Source organism: Leptodactylus fuscus, chromosome 9 (genome assembly GCF_031893055.1).
Source record: "Leptodactylus fuscus isolate aLepFus1 chromosome 9, aLepFus1.hap2, whole genome shotgun sequence".
Lineage (NCBI taxonomy): Eukaryota > Metazoa > Chordata > Amphibia > Anura > Leptodactylidae > Leptodactylus > Leptodactylus fuscus.
In genome coordinates, this window is record NC_134273.1 from 11,367,190 (window position 1) to 11,378,325 (window position 11,136).

Here is an 11,136-nt window from a genome sequence, read left to right on the forward strand (position 1 = left end):
TACAGGACATTACCTGCAGCCTAGTGACCCCATATATACAGGACATTACCTGCAGCCTAGTGACCCCATATATACAGGACATTACCTGCAGCCTAGTGACCCCATATATACAGGACATTACCTGCAGCCCAGTGACCCCCCATATATACAGGACATTACCTGCAGCTAGTGACCCCCATATATACAGGACATTACCTGCAGCCCAGTGACCCCCATATATACAGGACATTACCTGCAGCCTAGTGACCCCCATATATACAGGACATTACCTGCAGCCTAGTGACCCCATATATACAGGACATTACCTGCAGCCTAGTGACCCCATATATACAGGACATTACCTGCAGCCTAGTGACCCCCATATATACAGGACATTACCTGCAGCCTAGTGACCCCCCCATATATACAGGACATTACCTGCAGCCTAGTGACCCCATATATACAGGACATTACTGCAGCCTAGTGACCCCCATATATACAGGACATTACCTGCAGCCTAGTGACCCCCATATATACAGGACATTACCTGCAGCCTAGTGACCTCCATATATACAGGACATTACCTGCAGCCTAGTGACCCCCATATATACAGGACATTACCTGCAGCCCAGTGACCCCCATATATACAGGACATTACCTGCAGCCTAGTGACCCCATATATACAGGACATTACCTGCATCCTAGTGACCCCCATATATACAGGACATTACCTGCAGCCTAGTGACCCCCCCATATATACAGGACATTACCTGCAGCCTAGTGACCCCCATATATACAGGACATTACCTGCAGCCTAGTGACCCCATATATACAGGACATTACCTGCAGCCTAGTGACCCCATATATACAGGACATTACCTGCAGCCCAGTGACCCCCATATATACAGGACATTACCTGCATCCTAGTGACCCCCATATATACAGGACATTACCTGCAGCCCAGTGACCCCATATATACAGGACATTACCTGCAGCCCAGTGACCCCATATATACAGGACATTACCTGCAGCCTAGTGACCCCCATATATACAGGACATTACCTGCAGCCCAGTGACCCCATATATACAGGACATTACCTGCAGCCTAGTGACCCCCATATATACAGGACATTACCTGCAGCCTAGTGACCCCCATATATACAGGACATTACCTGCAGCCCAGTGACCCCATATATACAGGACATTACCTGCAGCCTAGTGACCCCATATATACAGGACATTACCTGCAGCCAGTGACCCCCATATATACAGGATGTTACCTGCAGCCCAGTGACCCCCCATATATACAGACATTACCTGCAGCCTAGTGACCCCATATATACAGGATGTTACCTGCAGCCTAGTGACCCCATATATACAGGATGTTACCTGCAGCCCAGTGACCCCCCATATATACAGGACATTACCTGCAGCCCAGTGACCCCCCATATATACAGGACATTACCTGCAGCCTAGTGACCTCCATATATACAGGACATTACCTGCAGCCCAGTGACCCCCATATATACAGGACATTACCTGCAGCCTAGTGACCTCCATATATACAGGACATTACCTGCAGCCTAGTGACCCCATATATACAGGACATTACCTGCAGCCTAGTGACCCCCCCATATATACAGGACATTACCTGCAGCCTAGTGACCCCCATATATACAGGACATTACCTGCAGCCTAGTGACCCCCATATATACAGGACATTACCTGCAGCCTAGTGACCCCCCCATATATACAGGACATTACCTGCAGCCTAGTGACCCCCATATATACAGGACATTACCTGCAGCCTAGTGACCCCATATATACAGGACATTACCTGCATCCTAGTGACCCCCATATATACAGGACATTACCTGCAGCCTAGTGACCCCCATATATACAGGACATTACCTGCAGCCTAGTGACCCCCATATATACAGGACATTACCTGCAGCCTAGTGACCTCATATATACAGGACATTACCTGCAGCCTAGTGACCCCATATATACAGGACATTACCTGCAGCCTAGTGACCCCATATATACAGGACATTACCTGCAGCCTAGTGACCCCCATATATACAGGACATTACCTGCAGCCTAGTGACCTCATATATACAGGACATTACCTGCAGCCTAGTGACCCCATATATACAGGACATTACCTGCAGCCCAGTGACCCCCATATATACAGGATGTTACCTGCAGCCCAGTGACCCCCCATATATACAGACATTACCTGCAGCCTAGTGACCCCATATATACAGGATGTTACCTGCAGCCCAGTGACCCCCATATATACAGGACATTACCTGCAGCCTAGTGACCCCCCCATATATACAGGACATTACCTGCAGCCCAGTGACCCCCCATATATACAGGACATTACCTGCAGCCTAGTGACCCCCCCATATATACAGGACATTACCTGCAGCCCAGTGACCCCCCATATATACAGGACATTACCTGCAGCCCAGTGACCCCCATATATACAGGACATTACCTGCAGCCCAGTGACCCCCATATATACAGACATTACCTGCAGCCTAGTGACCCCCATATATACAGGACATTACCTGCAGCCTAGTGACCCCCATATATACAGGACATTACCTGCAGCCCAGTGACCCCATATATACAGGACATTACCTGCAGCCTAGTGACCCCCCCATATATACAGGACATTACCTGCAGCCTAGTGACCCCCATATATACAGGACATTACCTGCAGCCTAGTGACCCCCATATATACAGGACATTACCTGCAGCCTAGTGACCCCCCCATATATACAGGACATTACCTGCAGCCTAGTGACCCCCATATATACAGGACATTACCTGCAGCCTAGTGACCCCCATATATACAGGACATTACCTGCAGCCTAGTGACCCCCATATATACAGGACATTACCTGCAGCCTAGTGACCTCCATATATACAGGACATTACCTGCATCCTAGTGACCCCCATATATACAGGACATTACCTGCAGCCTAGTGACCCCATATATACAGGACATTACCTGCAGCCTAGTGACCCCATATATACAGGACATTACCTGCAGCCTAGTGACCCCATATATACAGGACATTACCTGCAGCCCAGTGACCCCCATATATACAGGACATTACCTGCATCCTAGTGACCCCCATATATACAGGACATTACCTGCAGCCCAGTGACCCCCATATATACAGGACATTACCTGCAGCCTAGTGACCCCCATATATACAGGACATTACCTGCAGCCTAGTGACCCCCATATATACAGGACATTACCTGCAGCCCAGTGACCCCCATATATACAGGACATTACCTGCAGCCTAGTGACCCCCATATATACAGGACATTACCTGCAGCCTAGTGACCCCCATATATACAGGACATTACCTGCAGCCCAGTGACCCCCATATATACAGGACATTACCTGCAGCCTAGTGACCCCATATATACAGGACATTACCTGCAGCCCAGTGACCCCCATATATACAGGACATTACCTGCAGCCCAGTGACCCCCATATATACAGGACATTACCTGCAGCCTAGTGACCCCCATATATACAGGACATTACCTGCAGCCTAGTGACCCCCATATATACAGGACATTACCTGCAGCCTAGTGACCCCATATATACAGGACATTACCTGCAGCCTAGTGACCCCCATATATACAGGACATTACCTGCATCCTAGTGACCCCCATATATACAGGACATTACCTGCAGCCTAGTGACCCCCATATATACAGGACATTACCTGCAGCCTAGTGACCCCATATATACAGGACATTACCTGCATCCTAGTGACCCCCATATATACAGGACATTACCTGCAGCCTAGTGACCCCATATATACAGGACATTACCTGCAGCCTAGTGACCCCCATATATACAGGACATTACCTGCAGCCCAGTGACCCCCATATATACAGGACATTACCTGCAGCCTAGTGACCTCATATATACAGGACATTACCTGCAGCCTAGTGACCCCATATATACAGGACATTACCTGCAGCCTAGTGACCCCCATATATACAGGACATTACCTGCAGCCTAGTGACCCCATATATACAGGACATTACCTGCAGCCTAGTGACCCCCATATATACAGGACATTACCTGCAGCCTAGTGACCCCCATATATACAGGACATTACCTGCAGCCTAGTGACCCCCATATATACAGGACATTACCTGCAGCCTAGTGACCCCATATATACAGGACATTACCTGCAGCCCAGTGACCCCATATATACAGGACATTACCTGCAGCCTAGTGACCCCATATATACAGGACATTACCTGCAGCCCAGTGACCCCCATATATACAGGACATTACCTGCATCCTAGTGACCCCCATATATACAGGACATTACCTGCAGCCTAGTGACCCCCATATATACAGGACATTACCTGCAGCCTAGTGACCTCATATATACAGGACATTACCTGCAGCCTAGTGACCCCCATATATACAGGACATTACCTGCAGCCCAGTGACCCCCATATATACAGGACATTACCTGCAGCCTAGTGACCCCATATATACAGGACATTACCTGCAGCCTAGTGACCCCCATATATACAGGACATTACCTGCAGCCTAGTGACCCCATATATACAGGACATTACCTGCAGCCTAGTGACCCCCATATATACAGGACATTACCTGCAGCCCAGTGACCCCCATATATACAGGACATTACCTGCAGCCCAGTGACCCCCATATATACAGGACATTACCTGCAGCCTAGTGACCCCATATATACAGGACATTACCTGCAGCCTAGTGACCCCCCCATATATACAGGACATTACCTGCAGCCTAGTGACCCCCATATATACAGGACATTACCTGCAGCCTAGTGACCCCATATATACAGGACATTACCTGCAGCCTAGTGACCCCCATATATACAGGACATTACCTGCAGCCTAGTGACCTCATATATACAGGACATTACCTGCAGCCTAGTGACCCCATATATACAGGACATTACCTGCAGCCTAGTGACCCCATATATACAGGACATTACCTGCAGCCTAGTGACCTCCATATATACAGGACATTACCTGCAGCCTAGTGACCTCCATATATACAGGACATTACCTGCAGCCTAGTGACCTCCATATATACAGGACATTACCTGCAGCCTAGTGACCTCCATATATACAGGACATTACCTGTAGCCCCTGTACCCCTCTCTCTGCATCTTGGTAGCCCCTAGCACCGCCTCTTCCCTAACTCCAAACCCCTAGCCTGCTATCCTGAGCCAGTGAAATCCATTGACTCTTTATTTCTGAACACTTCAATCCAGGTGAACATTTGGACTAACCCCTCCTGCATCCTCATTCATTCTGAAGGTGAAGACCTGTAATAACCTTGAAGGAGAGAAAAGGAATCCAGCCAGCCAAGGAGTCTCCTTCAGTCTTAGACTCACAGCAGCTACAATCTAAATCATGGAGGTCTTCAGATCTGATCTCAAGGAATCCCATGATCACCCCCATACCATGTTCCCTCACCAGGATAGCCTGCAGCCTCCGCCCTCCCCCGCCGAGTCTCATGGACTTTTCACGCATTGGAAGCTCCAGTCTTCCCGTAAGAGTGACCTCAGTAAGAAGGGCAGTGTGGACAAGGACATAGAGGAGATTGTGAGGGACATCAACCTCCAGGACTGTTACTTCACCACCAGCTCCTGCTCCGGGAGGATCATCCTTATAGATGAGGTGAGGACGCCATACTAGGCACATCAGAAGAGTTCAGCGTGTGGGAATGTCTGACTTCTGACATACGTCTAGGTTATTACGTCACCTCTAAACTGCAAAAAGTCTTTATTTTTTTTTTATTTTTTTTTTCAAGTGGACTTGTTAAGACTGCATTCACATGAAAAAAACGGGGAACAGTCCATTATTTGCATCCATGTTCACGAATCCCTCATAGACTTAAAGGGATCCTATCATTAAAACTTATTTTTTTTCTCACTACCACATAGGAATAGCCTTAAGAAAGGCTATTCTTCTCCTACCTTTAGATGTCTTCTCCGCCCCGTTGTTCCGTATATAATCGGTTTTTCGTCAGTATGTAAATGAGTTTTCACGCAGCACTGGGGGCGTCCCCAATACCGTGAGAGAACTCTCCAGCGCTGCCTCCATCTTCAGGAACGGCCTCTTCATTCATCTTCTTCTGTCCTGAGTTTCAGTCCTCTAGGCTTCGGGCAGAGCCGAGTGCGCATGCCCACAGACCACAAGAAAATGGCCGCTGACTTACTGTGTAAGCGGCCATTTTTCTTGTGGCCGCGGGCATGCGCAGTCTGCTGTACCCGAAGCCTAAAAATTTGAAGCCACTGCCAGAAGAAGACGCGAAGAAGACCCATTCCTGAAGAAGATGAAGGCGGTGCTGGAGAGTTCTCTCGCAGCATTGGGGATGCCCCAGTGCTGCAAGAGAACTCATTTGCATACCGACAAAAACCGGGATTTCAGCCAAACGGCGGCACGGAGAAGACATCTAAAGGTAGGAGATGAATATCCCTTTAATTTTGTAACTGCCTGCTCTCTGATAGGAGCGGCTATCATGCGACTGCTGCTTTGTTCTCTAATTGGAGCGGCTATCATGTGACTGCTGATTTTTGGGAGCAGTTTTTCTCCTCCTATCATGCTGAAAACAACTCCCCCTTTCCTCACCACTGATCCCCACAGTTGTCACATTTTCTGTTCTATATATATAACTGCGCTCACGTCTTTAATCTTCTAATAATTTCTATTTCCTCTCAGAATCCGGATTCGTCCGTCGTACAGAAACAGAACTGCTCGTGGCTTTTTGTAACTCATGATTTATGTACAAAAGAAGATGTGGTGAGTGTGTGCGAAGGATGGCTCATCTTAGGGTCCCCCTCTATATCGGCACTCCCTAATCAGCAGGGGTCTGGGAGACTGAACCCCCCACGATCCACTGTACAGGGAGCTGCCTGACCGCCCCATTCACTGCTGTTCTTATCTGGTCCATCTCTAATATTAATCCCCCTTTGTCTTTAGGTTTCGGGTCTTCACAAATCCTCCGGAGACGCGGTGCTGAAGTTCGAACCCTTCGTCCTCCATGTACAGTGTCGCACACTAGAGGATGCACAGTTACTGGTAGGAGCTAAACCCTAAATATAACAACTATAGGACTATATTCTATGCATAGATGCAGCAGAAAGAAGCTTGTCATGTTACACATCTTACGCAAACAGACAGCCTGTATTGCCATGTCACATATTCCCTATGCACAGTGGTCGCTGGGGCCTAACCTCTAATACCCTCCAGGGATCCCTGGGTGACCCGTGGTGTGCCCGCTTGGCCACCAATCCATGTATTCCTATGAGAATTATAGTTGTCCAGAGTTGGCACTGTCACGCCATTCACACAAAGGACGGAGGAGCCATCGTTCTCATGATCCCTTTACAAAGGAGGCGGTATCAGGGAATTGGTGGGAAAATCTTGTGATATTTGGGTCAGTGTTATGTACCGGACTCAAGTGTCTGCCCGACCCTAACCTGAGCCGACAGATCTTTCCTTACCATAGACCGTTGTATACTTATAGAGCGTTCTTGTTTCCCCTTTAACACTCTGTCTCTTATGTCCTACAGCACGGGGTCGCCATTAATTCGGGTTTTAGAAATTCTGGAATAACAATTGGCAAGAAGGGAAAAATTATTATGGTAAGAGTCCAAGCGATACCTCTGGGGTTCTAGGGATGTGCACTATATATTTCTGTTTGCACCATTTTCCAGGTTTCTCAGTGCACTCAGCCATGTAGATGATGGGAGTCGTCATCCTGGCTGTGTCCAGGTTTCTCTATAGATCCACCTTGCACCCTGTTCATACTCCCTTAGGGTCACAAGTGTAATACATAGTGTGATAGTGTAACATCCTATACAATCCATATGACCAAGGAAGGAAGGACAATATGGAAGGATTATCACTGCTCCCTCTAGTGGGGTTCATGTAGAAGAGCAGTCTCTGCTATAAAGATACAGTAAGAAGTTATTTGGCAGAAGTCACAGAAGATTTCATTGTGTTGCCCATTGACTGTACTAACAAGTTGATGTTCAGACGTGTACAAGTTGCGATCTCTCCTTATTTTGCAGGCTGTACGCAGCACTCATTGTCTGGAGGTTCCCCTGAGTCACAAGGGAAAGTGTCTGGTGAGCGACGAATATATCGACTTCCTAGTGCAAACTGCAAATCAGAAATTGGAAGAGAACAAGAGGAGGATAGTCCGGTAAGAGTATATATGGTATGGGAGCGGCACAGGGACTGGATTGTAGAGTGGCACACTATATGAGAGATGATGGGGCAGGGGTATGTCTAGGACAAACAAGACTGTAAGCCTTGAACATCACTGAGCCGCCATCTTGTCTCTCTGCAGGTATTACAGTGGCCTCCAGGCTGCTTTACACAAGAGAAATCACGTACAAGACCCAGACAGTGATGGGAAGCCTGTGCGTACGGTATATACTCGCCGGAGGAGACAGGGCGTGGACAAGAGACAAGACAGTGACCGGTGTGAGGGCTCTGTGGACGATGTAGAGTCCAGTATCTCATTATTTCAGGATATGGCGCTATAACCTTAGTGTGACTAAGACGGTAATAGATCATAAAAGGATGAGCGTGAAGCGCAGGAATCATGCACATAGCCTTACATTCTGTATCATCTCCAGAAGGGGGCGCCGTGACACTGGATAAGGCCGACCTGAGGTTAATGACATGACTGCTTATGTATGTCCAGATGTAGCAGCGCTGACGTTGTCGGGTCGTCGTTCTGATATCAGTGTGTATTCAGCAGAGCTGTATCAGTCATGGAGTCGGAGTCAGGGCCATTTGTGGGTGGAATATAAAATTCTTAATTATTATACTATACAATTATTGATATTATTAGATGACTTCTCAGGGCCTTGTTCGGACTCTTTCATCTCAGGGCTCTTTTTTGTCGTCACAATCACTTTTTTTTACTGGAAGTAGAGGAACTTGGCTGCACCTCTCTGACCACTTATGAAGGAGTCAGGTTGTGGATAGAGAGGAGTTGTGGTCGCTGGTTCGGCCTACCCTCTCCACAGCCCTGGTTTTCTGCAGTTTTACAAAGGACTTCAGGTTAAGCCGATCGTTTTGCCTTGGTGCACACTATAAACATGCAAATAACAAATTCAGCTCTGCTACATCTGTATATAGGAGCAAAAAAACAAATAAAACCCCTCTCAGACAGTGTCAGGAACTGTGTATGATGCCGCCCACTGTACAACTGTATACTCTTCTAGGGTGATAGTTTTATTACTATTTTTAAAAATATATATATATATTTTTTTTTTTAATTCCAATAAATATTTTTTTCTATGAAAAAAAAAATCCTAAATATCCTGGGCTTAGATACGATCAAATTCTTTCCAATCCAACTTCCATTCTGTGTCCACACGGTGGCGCTGCTCCCCTCCGTGTCTGTAAGGTTACGTACGGTTTGTTCATTCTGCACAATGCTTTGCTGGATTCGCCAACAGGCTTATAGCGGCTTCTTTTATCCTATTTGTTGGGATTATTAGTACGGATAGCAAAGCAGCTGACTACATGTGAACAGAGCCTTAAGGAGCCTTCACACGGAGTAAACGCGCATATATTTTTGCAAAGTACACGTGTAAAAATAAGACTCCCATTGACTTCAATGACTTTTTACAGGCCTATTTTTACACGTGTAAAAAATATCATTGAAGTCATTGGGAGTCTTATTTTTACACGTGTATGTTGCAAAAATACACGCGCGTTTACTCCGTGTGAAGGCTCCCTTAGGCAGCTGCATTCCCAATTCCTCCAGTAGCTGCTGTGCCTGAACCAGTTACGAGACCCTTACCTATGCATGCTATATACTTGTGTGTATCTCATATTACTGGGGTGTTTACCTTGAAAATCCTCCACAACAGCCCCATAATCCTTCCCCTCCACGGGGCATCAATGGCTCTATGTTTCTCTGTTGATCTCGCCATGACATTGTGTAGTGCAGCTGTATCTAAGGTCGTGTTCTTCATCCCCCCTGTACCGCCGGGTCCTTTCGTCTAATCTCAGATGATTTGCAAATTGTTTCCACCTGTTTGGGTGCACCTGATGTAAATCTTAATCAGGTTAGGAGATGATAATGCCAGGGGTTCACTTACTTTTTCCAAGCACGCTAATTGCATTTGTGTAGAATAAATAATAGCAGACTTCATTGTGTGTGCACGGGAGATTAGGTCACCTTAATCTACTGATTGCACGGACACGAGGATCAGATATCCATGCAGTTAAACCCATTAGGAATGACAGGCTTACTTTCATCACTACGTAAAAAATACAAGAACACAGGATGACATTGGTGGCGAGCCTCAAGCCCGGTCCCTTGTCACAAAGGTGTAGCAGCCATCATGTTATACAATATCCTTGCCCGGTGTTCGATGACGGTGACATCACTGAGGAGGTCAAAAGCTAAAGTCGTATCATAATCTGGCCGACCCAATATTAGCAACTGAGTCCTTTACAAATCTATGTGTCTCCATGATTACAGACTACAAAGGAACCTTGTGTGTAGTCTGATCCTGCGGTCACTTTCTTATGTCCAATAAGTCTTATTAAAAGGGTTATCCACCTTTGCAATATTGAAAATCTACCCTAGGCCATCAGGGGTCCACTACAAGGACATGTCTGGGGCATCAGAGATCGAACAAGTTAAATTGGCATATCTTAGGGAAAAGTTAAAAGTTTTGAATGGCATGGGTCTGGGTACTGAGACTCCCGCCAATTGTGAAAAGTAAAGGGGTCATCCAGGAATTGGGACAAACTGCAGAGGGGCCTGGGGTAGGTGTAACAACCAAAAAACCATAATGAGCATAGTCATCTGTCCTCGGTGCTCCATTATCTGCTGCTGCAGTCAGTTCGGTCGCATGACGTGCCGCAATCCTTGAATACCCTGCGCCCCACGTGACCAATAAGACCAAGCAATGGCCTAAGCAGTCTCTAAAGTGACCGCAGCCTTTGACCCAACTGACTATGGCGGCTGACAACAGAAGTTTTTTTTTTTTTTTAATAGTTACACCCGTCCTGGCCCCTCTGTAATTTGACCAATTCCTGAACAACCCCTTTAAGGGGCAGCTCTTT

General features: G+C 46.9%; 1 protein-coding gene across 1 annotated transcript; it reads left to right on the top strand.

The window, feature by feature from the left end:
- Nucleotides 1-5,362: 5,362 nt before the first annotated feature.
- Nucleotides 5,363-8,632, top strand: TYW3 (tRNA-yW synthesizing protein 3 homolog). Its single transcript, XM_075287957.1, has 6 exons — nt 5,363-5,709; nt 6,754-6,834; nt 7,015-7,113; nt 7,608-7,679; nt 8,109-8,242; nt 8,390-8,632. The coding sequence occupies exons 1-6, from the start codon at nt 5,443-5,445 to the stop codon at nt 8,586-8,588; spliced, it is 852 nt and encodes a 283-aa protein (XP_075144058.1). The 5' UTR covers nt 5,363-5,442; the 3' UTR covers nt 8,589-8,632.
- The last annotated feature ends 2,504 nt before the right edge of the window (nt 8,633-11,136 follow it).